This window comes from Trichechus manatus, unplaced genomic scaffold (genome assembly GCF_000243295.1).
Source record: "Trichechus manatus latirostris isolate Lorelei unplaced genomic scaffold, TriManLat1.0 scaffold00069, whole genome shotgun sequence".
NCBI classification, from domain to species: Eukaryota; Metazoa; Chordata; class Mammalia; order Sirenia; family Trichechidae; genus Trichechus; species Trichechus manatus.
The window spans coordinates 6,317,467-6,343,956 of NW_004444005.1; the positions used below are offsets into that span (position 1 = coordinate 6,317,467).

The following is a 26,490-nucleotide window of genomic DNA, read 5'->3' on the forward strand; positions in this document are numbered from 1 at the left end:
AGAGAGAAAGGGAAGGGAGAGACAGAGAGAAAGAGACAGAGAGGGACAGAGACTTAAGGAGACACAGAGACAGAGAAAAAGATGGAGACAGAGAGAAAGGGAAGAGAGAGACAGAGAGAAAGACAGAGAGACAGAGACAGAGAGATAGACAGAGACAGAATGAGACAGGGTGAAGAGAGAGAGAACCATTATTTAAATTGTCGATTCTTAGCTATCAAAAAACCACGGCCACTCATCACGACTTTTCCAGTGGTTCTCAAACTGCAGTGGCCACAGCATCACCCGCAGAGATCCCGGGCAGTGGGGTCTGCCTGAGCCACAGGGATCTTCATTTAAACCAACAGCCCAGGAAACCCTGCTGTTGGTGCCGGCCCACGGACACTTCCTCGTCGGCAGCAGCTTCCTGTGCGTTTGTGCCTCCCTGCCCGCTCTGTGGACTCCTCTGGGGGTGCTCAGGCCTCTCTTCCACCTATCACCTCCACAGCGTGGGTGCAGCACAGGGCCTGCCCCATGAGCCGCTCAGCCAGCATTTGTCACGGCTGCGTCTTCTGCATGACAGATGGGGCAATTACCCAGTCAATAAGCACACGCTGATTTGAGTGTATTTTATTCATTATTTACATCATTCATTATTGAAAAGGTCACTACTTAAATGATCATTAGCTTGGCTGCACTTCCAGCGAGGAAGATGTAAAGGCTAGCTGAGCACCTACTGTGTGCCAGGCATTTAATAGACTCTTAGGCCAACAGGTGGGGAGGCATTCTCACCCTGAACACCTTCGTAGGAAAGAACAGTTAAGGTGGGTGAAGTAACTGACCCAAAGTCACAAGCTGGCAAGTTGACAAGGCGGGGACTCGAGCTGGGGGCTGCCAGCAAAGCTCAGACTCAGACCCAGTGGGATCCCTGCTGTCAACTCTGCGTCCCGCTGGCAGTGGGCTCTGGGGTAGATCTGGAGCCTGAGCTCAGTATCCTCACGTACTGGGAAGGAGTGTCTGGACACCCGCGTGCCCATGGCTGCAGCTCAGCCCTCACACAAAACTTCCAGCTCACCCCTACCTCTCGACCTGGGCATCTGCACTCAGCCTGGCCCCTGCCAGCTCCCTGTCCCCACAGTGGGTGGCAGGTCCCTGTCCTTGGTGCTGGCCAGCCTCACAGAGCTCCCTGTTCCTGCCCCTCCAGAGCCTCCCAGGTCAGTCACGCCCCGCCCACCAGCCTGGGACTGAGTAGAAATGGGAGTGGCAATAGAGAAAGCTGGGTCTGAATACACCCCTTGGGCAGGGTAATGGGGCTCTGCTGGGGCAGCCACCCCACGAGGCCAACCCCCAGCTTTCTTCCCTTCTCCTGAGCCATCACTGAGTGGCCTGCCTGAGTCACTCCAAATCCTCCTCGTGTGACTCAATGTACATACATGGAAGGACCCAGTAATACGCTTACTTTTTAGTCTAATGCTAGAAAAAAATCTTCTCCCCCACCTCCAACAGACTGATTTGTTCCCTTTGATCAGACCATAAAAATCTGGAAAGCTATCTAATTTCTCTTTTTGCCTTGGCAGCCAGAGAACTCACAACTCCATATAATGTTTAAAGACAGTAATTCTCACACCAGACCCTAAGTGCAATGAACTTGCAAGCTTTGCGTCTAAGCTCTGACGCCACCTCTCACTTTGGCTTCCTGTCCATGCACACGTTGTTTCCCTGGGCAGCTTTAAAATCCTTCCTGACAAACCATGAGAGAAGCAAACCATCAGGTAACCAGCCGGACAAACAGCAGCAGTAATGAGCCAGTATTTTCCAAGCTCACCCAAGATGAGTCGCCCAAAGCGGCTTGGGCCTTGGCAGCAACCACTCACCAGGCGGACGAGCTCTGGAAGGTCATCAGCGGCGGGCTGTGGCCATCTCCCTGCAACGTGTGCACAGCCTGGGGGGCCTGCGGTAGGGCGCCCGGGGGAGGCTGGGGCTGCGTGGCTGGCTGCCCTGGCCGAGGCGCCCTAGCGGGGTTCCCCCACCGCCGGGGGTCCTGTTTCATCCAGCGTCCATGGATACCCCACCGTGCCAGGTAAACCTTGCAGATGTCGTAGTTCATTGCCGAGTAATACAAAAGATCCAGGACCAGCAGCATCAACACGAAAAAGCCATAGATCCACACTCCCAACAGGGCGGTGTAATTGCTGGAGAGATACGGAGAGAGAGAGAGAGAGAGAGACTGAGCAGGCGAGCAGCCTGGTGGGCTGAGTTCATCAATGCGGCTGATGAGAGCACACGGCACGGGGGGCTGTTTTGGGGACCCTCCTGGCTGCATCCTGGCTGCCCCCCCCTCACTCCCACCCTCCACCTCCTCCGCCTGCCTGATCTGCTCCCTTCCAGATCCCCGGAATCCATCTGCCCTGGCTGGCCTCAGCATCTCCCACAGGACCCCAAGACCTCGGGCTGGGATAGCAGCGGGCTCCACACTGTTCAGTGCTTGGAAGGAATTCTCAGCTGGGCCCTGGGGTTCTGCCCCCACTTTCACCCCCACACATAGGGGCTGCTTCTGGACCTGCCAGCTGTCTCCCATGGGTGCCCTCTGCTCGCCCACCCTGTGGTTCCCGCCACCTGGGAGACAGTGGCTCCATCCTCCCCTCTCCCTGTGCATCCCCATTTCACTGGGCCTGGGGTGATGCCCTCCAACAGGAGGCCTGCTGTCTTAGGCCGCACCTACCTGAGTGCCGGAGCTGTCAGCCCCTTGCCCCGTATCACCCATGCTGGGCCACCCACCACCCCCATGTGCAGCATGGAACTTTGCTGCTGCCCCCTGCCCCAAGCCAGCTCCCTTCCAGACCTCTCCATTTCTCTCTCAGAAGCCTGTACCCCTCCACAGCCCCACCCCAGCAGTTGCTGGTACCCTCTGTCCCACCAGCCACCTGCCTTCCTTACTCTCCCCTCCCCTCCACTCTGCCCCCAGGGGTCCCCTTCACCCAGCACGGCCAGACTGTGCACGGCCAGTGCTTAGGGCTCCACCTCATGTGCCTTCTCCATTCACCCTGATTTGTGTCTCCAGTGCTGCCACTGAAGGCCACTCTCAAGGCTGAAGTGACAACGGACTGAGCCTTTGGCGGTTTTAAGCTGCAAACGTAACTCCTTGGTCAGCCCCGCTCGCTCCCCCACTAGGCCTGTGCACAGGGCATGCCGTTTCCCTACCCTCTTCCTCTGCTAACTCCACTCAGCCTCTGTAGGAGACTGCCTCCTCCAGGAAGCCTTCCAGACACCCTGCCCTTCCCACACAGCTGGGTGAGGCCCCTGCTATGGCCCTCAGCCCTGAGTGTCCCTCAGCACCTGTCACCTAGGGCGGAAGGTCTGGGGGTATGCTTCTCCCCCACAAGGCTGGAGTCACACCCAGGCGCCCAGGGCGGGGGTTTCCCAGCCTTGCCACTGCAGCTGGGCTGTGGCTCTCTCCACAGTGCTCCAGGGTCTGTGCCATTTAAAGGCGCTGATCTGTTAATCACTAAACATCTGTCCCTATCTGCTCCCTACTGCGGGCATCTGCTTGGGTGGGTGTGAGCTGGCGGGTGGGTGTGAGCTGGCGGGTGGCAAGGAGGCCCTCCTGGCCTTGAGAAACAGCCTGTGTCTAGGCCAGCACGCTGCCCCACCCCCCCGGGGGGGACCACTCAGCTCTCGCCTAGATGGGCCCCTCCATCCTCCTGGGTCCGTACAGCAGGTCCCTCCGTCTGAAGAGGGCAGCGAGCCCCGGCCAGGAGTCGGGAGACCTGGGCCTGGTCCCTCTTCTTCCTCCTCTGCTCTGCTGTGTGGCCTGGGAGGACGCCTGCGCCTCTCTGGGCTGGATGAGATGACCATGAGGCCCCTCCCAGCCCCGCGTTTCCAGGCTCTGGCTCCTCTGGGCCTGGTTTCCCTGGTCCCAGCCTTGGCCTCTGCAGGGACTGGGCCCTGCTCCCCTACCCCGCCCCCCTGCCCCGGCTCCTCAGCCAACGGCCAGGCTGGAACAGGGCTGAGCTGGGTGTCCAGGCCTGACAGTGAGCCCACATGCTCTGCTTGCATGTCCCCTCGCCCAGAACACTATCCCTGCCTTTGCCTGGCAAAGCTCTTCTCGGCCTGCAGACTCAGCTTGACTGCCTGGGGCCCTTCAAGGGGGAGGCCTCTGCGTGTCCCGAGCAGTTAGCTGGGAGCTGGGCACAGGGCAGGTACTCAGGCTTAGTGCCTACCTGGGGAGTGAGCACCCAGCAACTCCACACCCCCTTGCTCCTCCTGTGGCCCCACCTCCCAGGGGCAACAGACTCTACAGCCACCTCCAGGAAGCCTGCATTCTCATGGGCTTGTTCATACTAAGGTGTGAATGACTGACAGCCAGGCCTCTTCCCCTGAGTTGCCTTGTTTGATGGGGCTGCTGGCTTAGCCTGGAGGCATTTGGAGGTGGATACCTGCCAGGGAACAGAGGTGGCAGGCCCTGCCTGTGTGCTGGAGCAGGAGTGCTGAGGCAGACGTCCGCCAACGGAGGAAGGGGTCCCGCCCCCTCCCTGGCCCTCCTGCTTCCCCCAGTGTTGTGGATTGAGTTATGTCCCCACAAAATAACTGTTGTAAATCCTAACCTCTATGCCTGTGGTTATAATCCTATCTGGGAATGGGTGTCTTTGTTATGTTAATAAGACGAGTGTAAGGTGTATCTTGAGTCAACCTCTTGACATATAAAAGAGATTAAACAAGCAAACAGCAGAGATAGCAGAAGAGAGATGCCAAGCCACAAGATGGCCTGGGGGCAGAAGCTCAGAGACAAGGACCTTCCTCCAGAGCCGTCAGAGAGAGAAAGCCTTTCCCTAGAGCCAGTGCCCTAAATTTGGATTTCTAGCCTCCTAAACTGTGAGTAAATAAATTCCTGTTTGTTAAAGCCACCCACGTGTGGTATTTCTGTTACAGCAGTACTAGATACTAAGGGACCCAGCACCCTCTCTGCACCCTCCCCTGGAGCCCCCACAGCTCCAGGCTTTTCCTCATGGTTCCCACGGCAGCAGCCGTGGGGGCTGAAGGCAGGAGAGGGCTGAGTGGGAGGCGGAGGCAGCTGTTTGCAGATGCTGTCTTGCTGAGAAGGACCAAGAAGCCAGCTGGAGTGGGGCCTGGGACCGAGGAATAATGATGATGATGATACCAGAAGCGGCAGCGGATGCCCATTGCTTTAAATGCTTTACACGTGGTAACCTATTTAACCCCCCAGCAACCACTGAAATAGTATTATCATCATTCCCGTTTCACAGATGGAGAAACTGAGGTTCTGAGGCATGAGGAGACTTCTCTAAGATCTCACAGCCATTAGGTGGCAGAGACAGGATTTAAACCCAGCAGTCAGTTCCAGCGCAAATATCCTTAACCACTGCACAACACTGCCTTGGGCATGACCACCCAGGACTTCAGGGGTGGAGGGGGGATAGCTGCCTCCAACTCAATGGCTCTCAGCCTCCAGGCCTTTGTAAGTGCTGCTCCTCTGCCTGGAACTCCCTCCCTGCCTCCTGTACAGCCAGCTAGCCCCCAGCTAGCTCAGTTATCACCTCCGCTAGGAAGCCTTCCCTGATGCCTTGCCCTCCTCTGGGCTCATAAAGCCACTGGGTTTCCCAGAACACACTGTTTGCTAGAATTGTCTGTCCCTGGAGATTGGGAGCATCTGAGGGCAAGGTTGGGTCCAGCTTGTCTTTGTGAGCCCAGGATTCGGCACAGGGCTGCTAATAATGTCACTAAAGCTGACATCTATTGAGAGCTTATTATGAGCTGGCGATACTGGTAGCCTTGATATTAATAACTTCTTAATGAGATTTTATATTCCACATGACTATTAACTAAAATTAACAGTAATACTAGCAATTACAACATGCTGTTACCTTGTGTTTTCAGAATCCTTGCAATAAATCACGACTTAGGAGCTGGAGTCCCTGCTGGAGCAAATGGTTAAGTGCTTGCCTACTAACATAAAGTCTGGAGGGTTGAACCCACCCAGAGGCATCTTGGAAGAAAGGCCTGGCAATCTGCTTCCAAAAGGTCACGGCCATGAAAACCCTATGGAGCACAGTTCTACTCTGACATTCATGGGGTTGATATAAGTTAGAATTGACTAGACGGCAACTTTTTTTTTTTTAGCTGCTAACTGAAAGGTTGGCAGTTTGAACCCACCTGCAGCTCCACGGGAGAAAGATGTGGCAGTCTGCTTCTGTAAAGATTTACAGCCTTGGAAGCTCTATGCCCCAGTTCTACTCCGTCCTACAGGGTCGCTGAGTCAGAATTGACTTGACAGCAATGGGTTTGGTGTATTCCCATTTTACAGATGAGGAAATGAGGCACAGAGGGCAAGGTCACTTGCCAAAGGCTACACAGTTGATACGTGGCATAGCTGGATTTGGATCCGGCCCATCTGGCCTCAGAGCCCGGTGAATCTTGGGGGAATTCCAAGGTCAAGTCTAGGACCAGTGCTGAGAAGAGGGGCTCCCGCATCTGCTCGGTATCCTAGCTCACCCTCTACCAGAAACTGAGCCCTGGCTCAGGTCACTGCCCCTCAGTCTCCAGCATGTCACTGTGTCATTGGCACTGCTGGGGTCTGCACCTCACCCCAACCAGCACATGGGGGGTGGTCATGTGATCCCCACTGCTCTCTTAGCTCATCCTTGAGGGATGTGCCAGCGTGAGGAGACACCTTCAGCAACTCCCATATCACCCCACAGGAGCCCACCCTCGAGATGACGGCCACTAGGAAGCCCGGGCCCTGGACATCTGCCCCAGGTGGCTCTCCTGCCTTCCATGCCCACCTCCCCATGCTTGGCCAGCTGGGAGGATTTTGATTTTTTTTTTCAAATTATTATTTGATTTAGAAATGTGATCTGGAAATTAATTCCGTCCAGATGCAGCAAGGCAGGGCGTGTGTGTGTGTGTGTGTGTGTGTGTGTGTGTGTGTGTTTTGTAAACGGCAGAAGATAAAATAGAAGGCATTGTGAAGCCAGCCAAAGCCACGAGAACCATGTTTCAGCATACTTTGGAATATTTACTGGTTCAAGTTCTTTTGGTGTTTCCCAAGCAATAAACAAAGCTTCTCTGATGGAAGAATCTTACTGACAATCTTCCCGGGGAACAAGGCAGATACATCACAGGACAGCAGTTGCACCTGGGCCATCGAGACGGAAGTCCCCTGTCACCGCCCCACTCAGCAGCCACATTAGAGGGTGGAGGAGGCGGGTTCCCAAGACCATTGTGTCAGAAGGAAGTATCAGCTGCAAGGCTCAGGCCAGGCCAGGGCTGGTGGTGGCCAACGGCCTCTTGCAGACCTCATCTGCAAAATGGGAGAAATGAGGCCCCCCACTCCCTAACGGGAGAGGCCTGCAGGGTCTGTGAGGCAAGGCAGATGCACCTGGCCGTTAAGGTGTCGCCTCGAGAAGTCAGAGCTGCTCTCAGCTACTAACCTAAAGGTGAGAACCCATCCAGCTGCACTACAAAAGAAAGGCCTGGCCATCTGCTTCCACAAAGATTACAGCCAAAAAAACCCTATGGGGGCAGTTCTACTCTGTAACACATGGAGTCGTCATGAGTTGGACAGCAGCTAACTCCACCAACAGTATATTGGGGGTAAGAAGTCAGGGCTGCGTAAACTCAGATCCCAGCTCTGCAAAATACTCTTTCTGTGATGTTGGGGGAAATGAGCCTCAGTTTCCTCACCTGTAAAATGGGCATAACAACACTCCCTACTTCAAGGTATAACTGTGAGGATTCATGAGGCATCACGAGGGCCTGGAAAAAGAAAGGACCAAGTGGATGTGGGCTAGTGTGATGAAGGCGTGATAGATCTAGGCCCAGAGTCTCTCTGTCCGTGCGTCTCTCCCGGCCTCGCTGATAGCAGGCTTGACCACGTGACACGTGCTGGACGATGGGATGTGAATAGAAGCTTAAGGCTACCGTGTGGTTTCACCCTCCTCTTTTTCAAGAGTCCCGGGTGGGGACTGCTGGGTCACAGGATGGCCCACATGTGTACAGCCAAAGATGACTGTGAAGGACATGTGGTGTGAGCCAAAAACAAGCCTTTGTGCTCCAAGCCACAGAGACTTGGTGCGTGCTCTTTACTGCAGCACATCTGAGACTGAGGTGACTGATGAACCGAACGAAACCAAACCCGTTGCTGTTGAGTCGACTCTGACTCACAGCAACCCTATAGAACAGAGTAGAACTGACCCAGGGGGCTTCCAAGGCTGTAACCTTTATGGAGAAAAACGCGGCATCAGGATTGGAGGAAGACTCATTAACAACCTGCGATATGCAGATGACACAACCTTGCTTGCTGAAAGTGAAGAGGACTTGAAGCACTTACTGACGAAGATCAAAGACCACAGCCTTCAGTATGGATTACACCTCAACATAAAGAAAACAAAAATCCTCACAACTGGACCAATAAGCAACATCATGATAAACACAGAAAAGACTGAAGTTGTCAAGGATTTCAGTTTACTTGGATTCATAATCAACGTCCGTGGAAGCAGCAGTCAAGAAATCAAATGACGTATTGCATTGGCCAAATCTGCTGCAAAAGACCTTTTTAAAATATTAAAAGCAAAGATGTCACTTTGAGGACTAAGATGCACCTGACCCAAGTGCAGCGCAGTGAATTACTTAATATGGCCCTTCTAGCCATAGTTTTTGTAACTCCCACCAAATGACTGGGTGGGAATATGCAAATGAGGTGCTTGTGGCCCACCAAGGAGCTGGATAGCTTGCTAATAATGTAAATAAGGTGCATGGCACCATTGTGGGGATAGGACCATACCAATGAGGTATATAGAACCCAAATGAAGAACTGGTCAGTTTTGCCATCCCGCTGGCTTAAAATGAGCCATCCTAGAGGCAGAAAGGGAGGATCTCACCACCACCAAGAAAGAAGAGCCAGGAGTGGAGTGCGTCCTTTGGACCTGGGATCTCTGTGCTGAGAAGGTCCTGGAACCAGGAGACCGAGAGGGAGTTGTAACTCCGAAGATGGCAAGAAGCAGCAGCAGAGAAACGGTGGCAACAGAGGCTGGAGACCGGCAGAAGATGGCACAGTGGGCTTCCTGGCCCAAAGAGCAAGAAAGCTGAGTACCTTTGGGCAGGAGGCTTGCTGGCAGAGTAAGGTGCCTCTGGGCACTAGGTAGAGCTAGGCTCATGGACCCACCGCGTGAGAGAGCTGAGCTCCTTCAGGGCGAGGCCGAGTAGGGTGCCTCTGGGCACTTATCAGCGGAGTAAAAGAGCTTTGTAACACTTGCCTGTGCAGGGCAGAGGCCGGGGGCTAGAGAGAGGCCTGCCTGCAGGCACAGCTGGGAAGAGGCTGTCTTGATCAAAGAACTGTATCCTGAGTGTTCCTGAACCTGAACTGTATGCTGTTACTTCCCTAATAAACCCCATAATCATGAGTATTGTCTGTGAGCTCTGTGTGGCCATTGCAACAAATTATCGAACCCAGCAGAGAAGTAGAGTCCGTGGGAGGGACAGTTGGTGTCAGAACTGGTAAAAAGGTTGGAGGGTAGAGGCATGTCTGACCTCCGCCTCATAGGAATCAGCCTTGGGTTGTCGATCTTGATTCTCTATCCCCCTTGTGAAGTTAGAGGAGGTCAGATGCTGCCACCATGCCATTTTTACACCATGCCATGGTATTTTCAATCGCCTTATATGCATGCGAAAGCTGGACAGTGAATAAGGAAGACCGAATAATAACTGACATCTTTCAATTAAGGTGTTGGCGAAGAATATTGAATATACTGTGGATTGCCAAACAAATCTGTCTTGGAAGAAGTACAGTCAGAATGTTCCTTAGAAGTGAGGGTGGTGAGACTTCATCTCACGTAGTTTGAACATGTTATCAGGAGAGACCAGCCCCTGGAGAAGGACATCATGCTTGGCAAAGCAGAGGGTCAGCGAAAAAGAGGAGGACCTTCAATGAGATGGATTGACACAGTGGCCGCAACAGTGGGCTCAAGCATAACAAGGATTATGAGGATGGCACAGGACTGGACAGTGTTTCGTTCTGTTGTACACGGCTTGCTATGAGTCAGAACCAACTCAACAGCACCTAACAACAACAATCTTTATGGAAGCTGACTGCTATGCTACATCCTTCTCTCGAGGAGCAGCTGTTGGGTTCGAACCACCAACCTTTCGGTTAGCAACTGAGCCGAGCGCTTAACCACTGTGCCACAATAAATGCTCATGAATGATTAATAGGTTTCCCTTTCCTGGGCTCAATGGAATGTATTCAGATTAGGAAACGTAATGGCTTCTAGAACCTCTTCAGTCCTCACAATGATGGTGCTGTTTAAAGTTTTATGCCTTCCAGGACTTGATGGGGTTGGAAGGTGAACAAGAATATTCGGTAACTTCTTTTTATTTTTTTTCTGGAAAAACCATTAAGGATTTGATAAATTACCAAACTGCCCTCTAGAGAGTGAGTAACAATTTGAACTTCCATCCGAAATCATTTCTGTATTGCTGGAGAAAGGCTGGTTCTTACCTGGGTCTCTACTTTGCAATTCATTTAATATTTAGAGCATGAGGGTCTTATTCTGAATGTTGGGACTTTTGTTTGTTTGTTGTTGTTGTAACATTCTGGGAATAGATTTTCCAATATCTTAAAGGCTTCTTCTGTGTAAACTAGAACTACATCTAATATACGCCAGTCATGGCTTGAATTATGTCCCCCAAAGATGTGTGTATCAGTTTGGCTGGGCCCTGATTCCTGGTACTGTGTGATTTCCCTGTATGTTGTAAATCCTGCCTCTATGATATTAATGAGGGAGGATGGGTGGCAGTTGTTAGTGAGGCAGGACTGGATCTACAAGATTGGATTGTGTCCTGAGGCAATCTCTTGAGATATAAAAGACAGAAGTGAGCAGAGAGACGGGGGACCTCATACCATCAAGAAAGCAGTGCTGGGAGCAGAGCGCGTCCTTTGGACTGGGGTCCCTGCGCAGACAAGCTCCTACTCCAGGGGAACACCGAAGAGAAGAAGGCCGACAGAGAGAAAAAGCCTTCCGCTGGAGCTGACGCCCTGGATTTGGACTTTTAGCCTACTTTGACTATGAGGAAATAAACTTCTCTTCGTTAAAACCAGCCACTTGTGGTGTTTCTGTTATGGCAGCACTGGATGCCTAAGACAACGCCATTTAGCAGAACACTATAGTTACAAATAAAATACTGTGGTATTTATTCTATTCTTTTACCCTTTCCTCTGCTTCTTGTCATGAAGAGCCCGTATTCTTAAAACCTACATTATATTCTCGCATACTGATTATAACCTATTGATTATTTTCTTCTGGTACATCTGTTTTATTATGGGATCCCTGGTGGTGCAACGGTTAAGTGCTCAGCTGCTAACCGAAAAGTTGGCAGTTCGAATCTACCCTACAACTCCGCTCCAGAAAAGACCTGGCGATCTGCTCCCATAAAGATGACAGCCTTGAAAACCCAATGGGGCAGTTCTTCTCTGTCACATGGGGTCACTAGGAGTAGAAAATCGACTCGGTATTACTCAACAATATTCCTTTCTCACCCTCCACCCCTGAGGCCCATCTGCCTGGGGAGGAAGGCCGATGCATTGCTGACGACTCTGCTCCAGTCCCAGCAACTCCATAAAGACATTCCCTGCCCCCTCTGCATGCCCCTCCCACCCTGTGCCCTGTACACACACTCCCAGGACTAGTTCACAGACCCAGGTTGGTGAGGCTGTTTCTTGGGCTCTGCCCAAGCCCTGGCATGGGAGAGCGTGCAGTATACTTGTCCTAAAACCGCAAGGCCTGTCTGCCCAGCCCTGTCCCCAGCAGCCTTCCCGTGTGGCTGGAAGTGGGCCTCTCGCGGGCTGGTGGACTCGGTGAGGTGGCTTCCTCTGGAGGTGCCTTTCTGCCTTTCTGCCAGGCAGCCAGAAGCAAAACAAACCATTCTGTTCCTCCGGAAAAACACCAATAAATAAGTCATCAGGAACGCTCTCCTTTTCCCTGTCACTGGCTCCGCCTCCCGACTGATTCACGGGCTCGGAAGGGAGACGGCCCCAAAGGCAGGGTGGGCGAAGGAGTGGGCACAGGCTGCCTCGGCTGCTAACTGGCCCCGTACATCAGAGAAAGCTGACCTGGCCCATGTGGATGGGAGCTGGCGGGCACTCACCTGCCAGGGTTACGGGAACGTCCACCATCCCCAGCATCAGGGGACGCCTGGCTTCCTGGATGCAGAGCCCGTTGGCCAGGCAAAGGCTACAGGCCCCTCAGGCCTTGCCTCTAGCCCTTTCCACCCTGTGGCCTCAGGCAGGTGTGGCAGTCCGCGCCGCGGCCTCCTGGCTTCCTCAGAGTCACCGTGAGGATTACGGAGACACCATAGGTGTCTTCCCCAGAGAGGCCTGGGATTATTGTGGGGTCAGAACCCCCAAAGGGCAGGGCAGTCATAGAGGAATTATCCAGAACCTGGTGGACTCTACCCGGCTCCCCTCACACACCTGGAGCCACTTTACAACCTTCCTCACCCCTCTCGGGCCCTGTCCCATTCCATTCAATGACCTGTCCCAGGCACAGCTCCTGAGCGTCACCCCCTACACTCGAGTCCCCACTTTGCACTGCCCTGGGCTCATCAGTTGACCCCTCTGCCGCTGGGCCCACCTGGAAGCCAGGCCCTGGTCCAGCTCCCTGGCTCCCTTCTCCTCGGGGTCCCAGAGCCCTGGCAGCTGAGAAGGCGGGGCAGCCTGGGTCCCAGCTGCTGGACTGGTGGTCATCTCGGTGATGTGTGCGCCTCTTTCCATGCACCACCCATGCAGCTCAGACCCAACCAGGTTCTCTCGGCCTAGAGCCCTTGGGGGCCCTGCTGCCCTCAGGAGAAAGTCCAAGCACCGCCCCCCAGCCTAAGAGGCCCTGCCTCCCAGGCCCTGCCCTCCCCTCCACCCCCGTGGCTCCCTTGCACATCACCCGCTGACCACAGTGAGCCCGGCCAGTAGCTGCTACTTCGTCTGGCCTGTGCAGCCTCCTTCTTAAAAACATTTGAAATGCACAAAAGTCAGGCACATGGTCTCCCTCTGTGAGACCCAAAAACCAAAAACCAAAAAAAAATAAAAAAATAAAAAACCTCATTGCCATTGAGTTGATTCCAACTCATAGCGACCCTATAGGACAGGGTAGAACTGCGGCATAGTTTCCAACGAGCGGCTGGTGGATTCGAACTGCCGACCTTTTGGTTAGCAGAGACCCAGGAGCATGTGTAACAGCAAAGGCCTGCGTGGGGGCAGGGCTGGGGCGGGGGACTGGGGCTGGACTCCCTGCCTGCGTGAGGGGCGCTCTCTGAGCCTCTGTGCCCCTGTCTATGGAAAGGGGAGGAGCGGGGGATAACAAGAGGATTCTCTAGACTATGGGTCTCAACCAGGTGTGATTCCCCCACCACCAGGGCACATTTGGGGTGCGCTGGTTCAGAGCTTGGCTGCTAACCAAAACAACAGCAGTTAGAATCCACCAGCCGCTCCTGGGAGTCCCTTTGGAGCAGTTCTGCTCTGTCCTATAGGGTCGCTGTGAGTCGGAATTGACTCAACAGCACCGGGTTTGGTTTCGGTTTTGGTTTGGGGACATTTTTGGTTGTCGTAACTGGGGACGTGTGCTACTGGCATCTGGTGGGTAGACGTCAGGGGTGCTGCTCAAACCCTGCAGTGCAGAGGGCAGACCCCCAAGACAAAGATTTGTCCAGTCCCAAATGTCAGTGGCGCTCTGGGGACCCTCCCTGCTCTGATTCACCTCCACTGGCGGGCCCCAGGCTTACTAAAGCGACTTCCAGACTACCTGGGTTGGCTCTTGGCTCCACCCCCTACCTGCTTCATGGATCAGATAAGTCACACAACCTCTCCTGCCTCATCTTCCAAAGGGCTGCAGGTGAATTCAGCGACAGGTGAGGACAAGGTGCTGGGCACAGAGCCTGGCCCACTTCAAGTGCTCCAGAACCACTTTCTAAAGACTATAAACTTAAACTTCCGATCTGCAACAGTGCCATTCCTCCCAGGGGAAGGCCTTTATTTTGGAGCCAAATGCAATTATTCATCGTCAGTAACCAGGGCCCAGTGTGCTGAAATGGTGGAGAAATCGCGTGTAATGTGCAGATTATAGAACCCGTGGGCTTCAAAGTGAGGATCCCAGGCACGGGTTGCCAGAGCCTTGTAGAAGTCTGGCAGTTTTGCCAAGCCTTGGCCTGGCTTTCATTTGGTACTTATAACATTTCGAGGTCCCAACTGCAGCCCCGGCACCGCCCTTCTCCCGCAGGAAATCAGTCCTTGGCCTTATAAAAGGCTTGGGTCAAATTCCAGCCCTGATTCCAGCCCAGAGGTGATGGGCAGGGCTTGCTAAACGACTTCACACATAGAATTATTCTAAGACCTGAGCAGATGGAAAGATATTCAGGGGAAGCTCTGGTGCATTTGAGGAAGGAGGGCTGGGGAGTTGGCCTAGGTGGGAGGAGGGGAGATTTGGATGGTCGTCCTTAGGGTGTTGCGTCTCCTGCTGACCCAAGGGAAGACGCAGCACCCTCCCTCCTGCCCCAGTGAGCACAGCACGGTGGTAAAGTACTAAGCCCCAACATCAGACAGAGAGATCGGGGCTCACACACTACCCTACCTACCCTACCACATCCCAGTAGTTTCGCTCATCCCTCTGTCACTCAACAAACACTCTTTTCCAATGGATTTTTTCTGAAGATTAAAAAAACACATCTATTTCAACTCAAGAATCAGCCTGAAGCTTACTGAGAAAACATCTGAAGCATCCCCATTAAGTCAGGAAGAAGACAAGAATGCCCGATAATTTGAATGAATGTTTTAGAGACACCAGCCAATGTGACTGGATGAGACGAGAGGGAAGGCGCCAAAAGTGGAAAGGAGGAGGTACAGTTATCATTGTTTGCAGACGATGCCATCGGAAGCCTAAGAAAGTCAACTGAAAACGCACCCCATAGATAAGCAATTTCAGTAAAGGGGCCGAGTATAAAATTAATATATAGAAATCATTAGCTTTTACCATCAAAACAATAGTCAGAAGATAGAGTGGGAAAAAAGACCCTATTTATAATAGTTACACAAAAAGAAATACATAGAAATGAATGTCAAAGATATGTATAAAATCTAAATGCGATGAAAAAAAATTGAACAAATAGACACATCACGTTCTTGAATATCATGTTCATGGAAGGTCAGTTCTCCTTAAATTAATTAATAAATTCGACACAACCTCAGTAAAAAAGACTAACTGGATTTTTTTTGGTGACGGTAGGGAGTTAGACAGCACTAATTCTAAAGTTTATCTGACAAAAGAGCCAGGGGGAACAGATCAAATATATATTAAAACATATTAAAAGCCCACAGCAGTTAACACAATGAAGTACTATCTGAAAGTTGATCAATGAAAAACCCAGGAGAAAACCTCCAGTCAGCCCCAATACTCATCTTTGGTATGTCACAGTATATGATAAATTTGCCTTTCACAAAAGGGGAGAAAAGACGGACAAGTCAATGAAAGTGTTGGGACAACTGGCTATCCAAACCAAAAATCAAACCAAACCTGTTCCGACTCATAGCGACCCTATAGGACAGAGTAGAACTGCCCCATAGGGTTTCCAAGGAGCAGTTGGTGGATTTGAACGGCCAACCTTTTGATTAGCAGCCTGAGCTATTAACCACTACACCACCAGGGCCCCACCTGGCTACCCATTTGGGTGAAAACAAAATCAAGTTGGATTCCTACCTCAAAACTTATATCAAAATAAATTTCTGATAGATCAAAGATTTAAAGGAAAAAAAATGAAAACATAAAAGAAGTAGAAGACAATGTAAGTTTTATTTTTTTTGACAGTCTCAGAGCAGGGAAAGCTTTTCTCCATATGATGCAAAACCCAGAGGGAAAAAATTTGACTGCACAACAATTAAAAAAGTAAGCATGAGAAAAATCATCATAACTTCGAAGACACACTGTGAAAATATTTGTAACTCATCGTATTTCTTTCATATATAAAGAGTCCCTGTAAATAAATAAGAAAAAGACCAGAAATTCAGTAGAAAAATGGCAAAGGCTATAAGCAGCTAGCTCATAGTAAAAGAAATGCAAATGGCCCTCAAACATGTGAAAAGATGCTCAAAACCAAAAACCAAACCCACTGAGGTTGAGTTGATTCTGACTCATAGCAACACAGCTTCATTCATAATAAGAGAAACGAATGCTGTTTCGGCCCCGTTTACTTAGCACAGTCCGCCGGCTCTCTGCTGACAAACTCTCCTCTTCTCCATCCTCCTCCTAACCTCCAGCAAACCTTGTCTAAATCCACGGGCTGAGCTAGGTGTCCCTCCTCTGTGCTCCCTCACCCACCACCCCTCACCCTGGTGGTCCCCTCCATCAGGGCCCTGCTCTCACTGTGTTCAAATCACCTTAAGAGGGAGGCTGAAAAGGATTCGTTGCTGGGGCAATTGTGTCAATGAATACTTGTTGAATGAATAACGGATAAAGAAAGGAATTTGGGCCCTGTGGCTTCCAGGCCCAAGCACCTCGGTGCCTGCCTGAAAGCTCTCCATCTACTTGACCTCATTCAACTTCTGCTGAAGCCCTGGGAGGTAGGTATTATGTGCCCATTTCTCAGATGCGAAGGCTAAAGCTCAGTGGGCAGAACAGGCCAGATACCCTGGTCACCTGGAGGTTTTTCCTAGGCTCCTTCCAGGCCCTCCCATCCTTGCAGCGAGGGGATTTTGTGGGATTTTAGTGGGGGCTGTGGTACTTACTTGTGCATGTAACCCTCGGAGCCAGCTGTGAGGTTCGCCTGCATCACTGCCTGGAACTCCGTCTCGTTGCAGCAGTATTTGAAGACCGTGTTGTTATGGTGACAGCAGAGGATGAAGGTTTTGTTGTCGGAGAGCCGGGGGCAGTGGAAGCCGAAATGGTAGCGGCCTTTGTGGTCGGTGTAGGGCTCACAGACCCGGAAATGAGCGGACAAGACTGTAAGACAGAGTCACCAGCTTGGTGGGGCCCGCTGTCCCAGAACCCTCATCAGTAACGAGTGTCAAGGGGAGAGGCCTGGGGGGCTGGCCTGTCCCAGGGCCTTTCGCCTCTTCCCTCCTGGGAAGCCTGTCTCCCCATGACCCAGTTTGAGGCTTACCGCTCTGGAGACCCCTCCTCTGGGCCCCTCGCTTGATGGCAGCCCTAATTACATGGGGGCTTCCTGGGGGCAGGGCGGCGTCTTAGCCTCCCGTGGGTCCCCTCCCAGCAGCTTGGCACACAGCAGGCCCTCCATCAGGAAACCAGCATCGACTGAGCACCTACTAGGAGCTAGGTTGCTTCACAGGTTTTAGCTCATTTAGACTGCACAGCCAGCCGAGCAGCCAGGTCTGGGATGACACTTTTTGCAGTTGGAGAAACTGAGGCTCAGAGGCTTAAAGGACTTGCCTAAGGCCACACAGCTGGCAAGCGGTGCTGGAGCCAGATTCAAACCCAGGCCTTTCTGAATCCCAAGTTCAGGACACTCAACTTCTTGGTCACTGTTGTGGTTGGGTGCCGTCGAGTCGATTCCAACTCATGGTGACCCCATGTGACAGAGCAGAACTGCCCTATAGGGTTTTCTAGGCTCTATCTTTAAAGGAGCAGATCACCAGGTCTTTCTCCCAGAAAGCTGCTGGGTAGGTTTGAACTGCAGCTGAGCACGTGACCATTGCGCCACCAGGGCTCTTCTTAAAAAAAACCTTTGTTACTGTGTGGTCAAATACAGTTTGCACCCTGGGTGGTGCAAACAGGTAAAGCACTCAGCTGCTAAATGAAAGGTCAGAGGTTTGAGTCCACCCAGAGGTGCCTCAGAAGAAAGGCCTGGTGATCTCCTTCTGAAAAATCAACCATTGAAAACCCTATGGAGCAGCGTTCTACTCTGACACATATGGGATCACCATGAGTTGGAGTCCACTCGATGGCAGCTGGTTACTGGTTTACTGCATGGACTGGGGGTGGACCCGCTGACAACCCCAAACTGGCCTGGAGGTAGGCGGTATGGGTTCATGAACCAGATTTCCCTATGGACAAAGCAGCGTGCCCTGTGCACCTCATTTCTACTAAACCAGTGCCATAGATCTGGGGGTTCCCAAGGGCCTGCCTCGGCCACCCGCACCTCACCCCTGGACCCTGACAGAGCTGCCCTGGCTTGGACCTCCTTCCCCACCCCCTGTTCACCTGGGGCCGTTGAGCCAGGGCGGTGTCTTCCAGCCCCGGGCGGTATTTACCCGGCGTGCTGATGGTGGTAAACAGGCGCGAAAGCCCGAGCAATGCAACAATGGAAAAAACCCGGAGCCACTCTCGCTGGCTTAATTAGTATCTTCATAAAAGGGATGCTGTATCTAATTTGTACTGCTGAAAAGGGGCTTCGCCGGCTGAATACATTTCTCCAACCACAAAGGCACTGGGTTTGCAAAAGCTCCTCTGGCTTGTCGAAAGCTGTCTCTACCGAGAGGTGATTCGTCTGCAGCCCACGCAGCTTCCAGACAGCCTGTTGGGGGCTGCCGGAGGGGAGGCCCAGCAGGGCTGGGCAGGTGGGCAGTGGCTCAGGCGGCCCTTGGGGTATTCGGCACCCCTCAAATACAGCACCCTCTTCCATGGAGAGGGACATGGCCACTGTCGGAGACAGGTCACAGGTTTCTAGGAGTCGGGGGAGCTCTCCAGTTCCCCCGCCCTTGGAGAACGGGGGACCCCCTTGATGGGGACTCGGGGTATGATGTGCGTGCCAGGCCGAAGCACTATCTCATTTATTCCCATTGTTGTAGTTGTCCTGGAGTCAGCTCTGACCCCTGGCCATCCCATGTGGGCAGATAGACTGCTCCTCAGCATTGTCACGGCCATGACCTTTCAGAAGCCGATCACCAGGCCTGTTTACCCAGGCGCCTCTGGGTGGGTTCTCATCATCAAGCTCTCGGCTGGTAGGTGAGCACTTAACCGTTTGCCTCACCCGGGGACTCCAGTCCCATTGTACAGAGGAGTAAACTGAGGCTCTCTGACCTGCCCCCGCATCAGCATCTCCCGGGAACTTGTTAGAAATGCCGTTTCTCGGGCCCTCAGTAGAACTTCTGGATCAGAAACTCAGGGTGGGACCTGCAATCTGTGCCATAGCAAGCCCCCCAGGTGATCCTGGCATGCCTGTCTGAGACTCACTGCTGGAGACACGGGGACTGCGGGCTGGAGGTGAGGGCAGAGCAGGCAGGCACTGGGGACCCCCAGCCGGGTGTGAGTCTGCTCCCGCTCAGCTGTGGGCACTGGGTGTGGGGGCTGGAGGTGAGGGCAGAGGAAGGTAGGTGATGGGGACCCCCAGCCGGGTGTGAGTCTGCTCCCACTGCTGGAGACATGGGGGCTGGGGGCTGGAGGTGAGGGCAGAGCAGGCAGGCACTGGGGACCCCCAGCCGGGTGTGAGTCTGCTCCCGCTCAGCTGTGGGTACTGGGTGTGGGGGCTGGAAGTGAGGGCAGAGTAGGCGGGTAATGGGGTCCCCCAGCTGGGCAGGGTCTGCTCCCACTTAGTTGTGGGCGCTGGGTGTGGGCAGGAACACCCTGTTGCCAGAAGCAGCTCAGGCCTTGAGACAGGAACTGAGAAGCTATCCAGGACTCAGGAGGGAAGGGACTGCGGAAGGGGCCTCGGGGAGGAGACAGGGGCCTTTGCTGGGCCATGAGGTCTGCAGACATGGGGCCTGTGGAGGCCAGGCGAGGGCAGGGGAGATGGACAGGTCCTTCCAGCACTGGGCACGGCTCCCCTGGCCACCACTGGGGTGTCGCCATCACTCGCTCTGGCCTTTTGGCAAAGATGACGAGGCCGTGGCTACTCCCCGGAAGCACATACCAAGCAGAAGAAGCGCTAGGCTGGGAGCGGCACAGCAGCTGGGACTTGCTGCCTTGTGTCAGGCAGATCAGTTCCCCTCCCATGCCTCAGCTTCCCTGTCTGCAGAATGGGGGTGACTGGGACAGCACCTGGCTCTGACCAGGGGTTCAGGATGCATGGTAGTCTCTCCGTGCCCTGCCCCCGCTTACTGACAGAAGTCCAGTGGCCCCAGGTTGTTGGGAACTCCAAGCAGCACTGTGTTAGACAAAGGAGGGTGGACGGCAAAGGGCCTCCCCTGTGGGTGTGGGGTGGCAGAGCCGCACTGCTGTCCGAGACTGCCGGCGGGACTTGGGCAGATGGACGCTCCCCTGGGAGGCCAGTGGGTTCTAGGTCACCAGGAAACCAGCCCACAGACAGGGGACACCAAGGAGGAGGCCATCCACCTTGTCCCAGACCCTCGGGGTCTGAGAGAGGCCCATGGACACAGCACTGTCTGGAGGACTCAGCCCTGACTCCTGGGCTCCAATCTGGGCCCCTCCACTGGCCACCCGTGTGGCTTTGGGCAGGTCGCTGTCTTCCTCTGAGCCTCAGTTTCCTCATTTGTACCTAAGGTGAGTGGTTTCTTCCCCCGGGGTGGGGGCAGCAAGGAGAGCTGACCTGCCTGAGACGACACAGCGAGTGGAGGGGCTGCGATTTGAACCCAGGCCAGCATGAGGCTGGAGCCTGACCTCCCGACCTCCTATGCCGTCCTCGTGACCCCAGCCTGGGGCCCAGACGTGCGTCCACACCCCTAGTTACAAAAACGGGCATAAAGTGAGCCCTTCGGCTCCCCCAAACTAGAGCTGGCTGACCAGAGAAGCCAGGCCCCATCAAAGGCAACCCAGCACGGCCCAGCCGGCTCTGCCCACAGACACTCAGCTCCGCCCAGGGAGACTCAGCTCTGCCCACAGACACTCAGCTCCGCCCAGGGACACTCAGCTCTGCCCATGGACACTCAGCTCTGCCCACAGACACTCAGCTCTGCTCACGGACACCCAGCTCTGCCCAGGGACACTCAGCTCTACCCATGGACACTCAGGTCCGCCCAGGGACACTCAGCTCTGCCCAGGGACACTCAGCTCTGCCCAGGGACACTCAGCTCTACCCACGGACACTCAGCTCTGCCCAGGGACACTCAGCTCTGCCCACGGACACTCAGCTCCGCCTAGGGACACTCAGCTCCACCCACGGACACTCAGCTCTGCCCACAGACACTCAGCTCTGCTCACGGACACCCAGCTCTGCCCAGGGACACTCAGCTCTACCCATGGACACTCAGGTCCGCCCAGGGACACTCAGCTCTACCCACGGACACTCAGCTCTGCCCAGGGACACTCAGCTCTGCCCAGGGACACTCAGCTCTACCCACGGACACTCAGCTCCGCCCACGGACACTCAGCTCTACCCACGGACACTCAGCTCTGCCCAGGGACACTCAGCTCCGCCCACGGACACTCAGCTCTACCCAGGGACACTCAGCTCTGCCCACGGACACTCAGCTCTACCCAGGGACACTCAGCTCCGCCCATGGACACTCAGCTCTGCCCACAGACACTCAGCTCTACCCACGGACACCCAGCTCTGCCCAGGGACACTCAGCTCTGCTCAGGGACACTCAGCTCTGCCCAGGGACACTCAGCTCTGCTCAGGGACACTCAGCTCTGCCCAGGGACACTCATTTCTGCCCACGGACACTCAGCTCTGCCCAGGAACACTCAGCTCTACCCACAGACACTCAGCTCTACCCACGGACACTCAGGTCCGCCCAGGGACACTCAGCTCTACCCAGGGACACTCAGCTCTGCCCACGGACACTCAGCTCTGCCCAGGGACACTCAGGTCTACCCATGGACACTCAGCTCTGCCCAGGGACACCCAGCTCTGCCCACGGACACTCAGCTCTGCCCAGGGACACTCAGCTCTGCCCAGGGACACTCAGCTCTACCCACGGACACTCAGCTATGGCCCGAAAGGCGCTCTCGCTCATTCTCTGTCTCTCAGTGCCCCCTCAGGCCCCCAGGCTCTGGCAGAGTCGTTGACACCTGTCTGGTGGTTTCAGGTCTTTGTCCCTTCACTGGAGCCTGGCCGCAGGCCCATGAGGGAGCTGGGCAGGGCTCAAGGGCAGCAGCACAGCCAAAGCCAAGCCCGGGGATTCCCTGTTTATTGAGCTCCTTCCCCTCTAGGTGCTGAGGGCATGAGGGTCAATGTCTGTGGGCAGAACCGCTGGGCCATGTTGGGTCCCCTTGCCGGGGACCTGGCTTCTCTGGCGGGCCGGCTCAAGTCTTTGTAACCAGGAGTGTGGGTGCACGTCTGGGCCCCAGGCTGGGACCACGAGGACTGCCTAGGAGGCCAGGAGGTTGGGCTGCAGCCTCACGCTGGCCTGAGTTCAAATCCCAGCCCCTCCACTTGCTGTGTTGTCTCAGGCAGGTCAGTTCCCCTCTCCCAGCCTCAGTTTGCCAGTCTCTAGGATGGGGATGACTGATAGTGCCTGGCTGTGACTTGCAGGAGGAGAGGAGAGAATGGGTGCCGAGGGCTTCTCCCAGCCTCGGTTTGCCCGTCTATGGAATGGGGATGACTGACAGTGCCTGGCTGTGACTTGCAGGAGGAAAGGAGAAAGCGGGGGCTGAGGGCTTCTCCCAGCGGACCCCCCGTGGCCAGCAAGACACACGGTAGGGCCTCACAGAACAGCAGCAAATCTGGGCTGGTCACAGGGGGCGCCTGTGGGACGGGGCACGAAGGCCCCCGCTTTTCAGCACCCAGAACCCCGGATGGGCTGGCACTGACCCCCCGGCCCCGTCCCGGCGGCACCCTGAGCGGCAGGACTGACCTGCAGAAAACAGCAATGAGAAGAGGACGGCGAGCACGTTGAGGGACTGCCGGCCACAACTGGTCATCCTTCGGCTGGCATTGATCCGCCGGGGGCTGCTGCAGACGAGGGTGGGAGGTGGGTGTCGGCCGGCTCCCTGCAGGGCAGAGGGACAGCAGGCGGGGGCTCGAACGTGTGGAGCAGGGGCTCAGGATGATGGAAACGCCGCCAACCAATTTCCTTTCTGGAATGAGTGACCTCACCCCCCAGGCGACCCAGTCGCCTCCTTTTCTTTGTGCAGAAGGTGAGACTGAATCAGAGGACGCAGGCTCGGATGGCAAGAATCAGCGGCAACCTGATGCTGGCGGGCAGGGCCAGGGGTGGGGATGCCCGGTGAGCAGGTGGGGAACTCAACAAGGGGCCCTGTCCTGACTCCTCCATCCCTGGGGTCCCTGCCTACTGCTAACAGGACTTCCTTTAACCCCCCACAAGTATGCATGGAGCCCCCCACTTTTCTGGGCATTTGGAACACAGCCATGAGCTGAATGGGAGGGACAGCCCTGCCCTTGTGATGCCTACGGCCTAGTGAGGAAGCTAACAAGACACACAGACACACACACACCCCCATACAGAAGGCTTTATAAATGCTTGAAGGTAAATAAAGCAAGCGGTAGGGTCGCAGAGGGTGGGATGTGGGAACAGCTTTAGACAGGAGCGTCTGGAGGGCCTCTCTGTGGAGGTGGAAGGTGACATTTGAGAAGGGAGGGAGGAGCCGTGTGGCCCAGAATGAGGGCGCAGCAGGTGCAAAGGCCATGGGGCAGGACAGCAAGGAGCCCAGTGTGCTGAGGACAGGAGGAGTGTTCCATGGAGAACTTAGGCCCACAGGGGATGCAGAGGGGGGAGCGACAGAGGACAGCCATACAAGGAACGTGAAGGTGGAGACACTGGATCGGGAGGGAGGGCACAATTTAAGGCCAGACATGCCGAGTTCAAGCCCGCCCGCCCTGGCCCAAGTCCTCACCTGTAGCCTGGGCATCACAGGGCACCAACAGCTCCTTGGGGAGCTTAATGAGCCAGAACAAGGAAGGGACGGTGTGAGGTGAATGCCACGAAACGCCAGGCCTCATTATCGTCATTGGATTGACACGGTGGCTGCCACAACGGGCTCAGACATACCTACTACTGTGAGGATGGCACGGGACCAGGCAATGTTTCTTCTGTTATAATGGGGTTGCTATGAGTCGGCGCCGACTGGACGGCACCTAACGATAACATTACGGCATTCCTGTGGTGACGTCAGTGGTGCCAGTGCGGCCCCCACCTGCCTGGCTCTGCCCCAGCGGGCTGAGAGCCGCTTAACTGCACTGATCCTGGGCTCCTCCTGGGCCTCCCTCAGGGCCCTCCTAGGAGGATGAACTGAGATTAAAGGATTTGAAAATGCTTAGGAAAGAATTTTTCGCTGCAGAAACCTAAGGATCAACCCTGCAGGGTAGGGGTGGCGGGTCCTTGGGGATGACTCGCTTGTGGCCCCATTCTGCAGACAGGGAAGTCGAGGCTCACTGAGGGTCCGGACCTTCTGGTCGATTTTTATAGCCGGGGCTCAGCTCCCAGAGCCGGGAGGTTTGTTGAACGAATGAGGGGGTCTATCTCTGCCCACGCCAGCCCTCCCTCCTGCTGCTCCCACTCCCCACAATTGGGTGGCAGAGGGAGGGGGGCAGGCAGCATGCAGCCTGCTGGGGGGCGTGGGCTCTGGAGCTCCTTGTGCCTCAGTGTCCCCATCTGTAAACTGGGTACGCTAACATTGCAGAGGTGAGGTGGGTGAGAACACCCTGTGATCTGATCTACAAAGGACAGCTATGACGACAATGGTGTCACCACCAGGGAAGGCAAACCCTTCACATGTAACCTCTCTGGGCCTCAGTTTCTCCGTCTGTGAATGGGAATAATGGTCCTAGCAACCCACACTGTTCTGAGGGATAAATGAGGAAGCGCCCGTGACTGATACCCACGCGGAGCCACACTTTCAGCCGCAATGCCCAAGACCGTCATTAACGTACACTCTCGGATCCCACGCCCAAGCACTGCCTCCCCATCCCACTCCAGGGTCAGCCCCTGCTGCTCCTAGCCCAGCATCTGAGGACGCAGAGTACAGCAATGCACTGGGGTCTGCAGAGCATCGCTGCCCACCGACGCAGCCACCTGAATCCCCGATTCCCCAGCTAGGTGCATTGAGGGGCTTGAGGTGGAGGGAGAGGTCACCAACCTGTGCCAGCCAAGGCCACTGCTCGCGTCCACGCTGGCTCCCACCCCAAGCTGGATGATGGAGCCGAACAGGTCCACTCGGGGCTCCCTGAGCCTGCCCTGCATCATCCCTCCACGCGGCCTCTGCCCCTGGGGCACCTCCCCGCTTTCCTGCACGTCCAAATCCCACCACCTTAGAAGCTGCTCCCATGTCACCTCCTCTGGGAAGCCCACCTTGCATCTCTCAGCAGGAGAAAGCCCACTAGGGCCCATCACACTGACTCATCTTTCATCAATGTGTTAATTTGCTTATTCGGCCTCTGCTAACACTCACTTGTTGACCCCACTCTAGGGGGGCCTGGGCTGGGCCCTACGGACACAGAGGGGCTCGCACGAGTCCCTGCCCTCACGGGGGGCTGGGCGATCACACCCACCAGCCCCACTTATATGATTCGCCCCCATGACCCCCACCAGGCCATGAGGGCCCTGGGCCAGGGATGGCCAACAAGGGACCAGGGTCACTGAGTGAGGCCTCTGGAGTCCCACTGCCTGGGTTTGAGTCCCAGGCAGCCAGACACCAGCCTTGACCCTGGGGCATCTCTCAGGGAGTTGAAACAGCCACGATCTTAGAGGCCCAGGTGAGGCCCACACTTGGTTTGGGATTCGTGGGTCCTTGCTCCAGCAGGGGTACCTGCCATGCCACACCTAACCCACGCCCAGCACTCTCTCCAGCCAGGGCACCGCTTGGGGGTGAGGGTCTACTGGGTCTCCATGGCCCAGCCATGCCCTCCCCCAGGTCTGGGTCAATGTCTATTGAAGCCACAGCCCCGTCTGCTGGACAGAATTCCAGAAGGTTGTCAGGCTCCCAGCCCGGGCAGCTCTGGGTCCCCCGACCAGCCTATCATGACGGTGCCTCCCCTGGCCGAGGCCCTACTCACTGGGCTACAGTGGGCCTTATCTGAGCTGCTCTGGGGAGCCCCTCACTGTGCTGGACACTGGGGGTGTCTGGGGGGCAAGGCGGCAGGAGGCCGAGGCCTGCCCTGGGAAATCGCAGTTGGGCTCCCCAAATAAGCCCACACTCCTGGGCTCGGGAGCCCTGAGGGGCAGAGACCCACGAGGGCACAGGTTTTACGGAACAGGGTATGGATGGGTTGGGGAGAAGGCAGATGAGGAGGGAGCCCAGGAGCCAGGAGGTGGGCTGGACCTGAGGCCTCCATTCCCGTTCCAGACCACTGTCCACTCCTCAGCGGCCAGCATCTGTGTGCTGGGGCCTGGGGCACTAAGGGAATTGAATCCCGGCCCTGTGGCCGCCCTGGTGGTCACCCCAGCAAGACCAATAAGCAAAGGAAGTCCAGGGCAGGTCTCATCCTGAGGCCTGGCCCCAGCTCTGCTGCAGCCGCCCTGTGGCCTTGAGCCAGCCTCCCCCACACAGGGCCTCAGTGTCCCCCTCTGCCCTGTCTTAGGGGTAGGATTTGGGGGGTGATGGCAAGAAGACATGCACGCCCCGGGACAGAATAAAAACACACTGGCCTCTGCCCCGAGCCACGTCCTCAGCGGTGACGGCAGCCCCCCGGGAGACCTGCCCGTGCCCG

The 26,490-nt window shown here is 55.2% G+C and overlaps 1 protein-coding gene across 1 annotated transcript in view; it reads right to left on the reverse strand.

Moving 5' to 3' along the window:
• Positions 1-22,745, reverse strand: part of SHISAL1 (shisa like 1) — a 60,878-nt gene extending 38,133 nt beyond the window's left edge. The window contains exons 1-3 of the mRNA XM_004379998.1: positions 22,679-22,745; positions 16,754-16,967; positions 1,851-2,168 (exon numbers count right to left, since the gene is read on the reverse strand). Coding sequence (XP_004380055.1) covers positions 1,851-2,168; positions 16,754-16,967; positions 22,679-22,745 — 599 coding nt within the window. The remainder of the gene's footprint in view (positions 1-1,850; positions 2,169-16,753; positions 16,968-22,678) is intronic.
• Between the last annotated feature and the right edge of the window lie 3,745 nt (positions 22,746-26,490).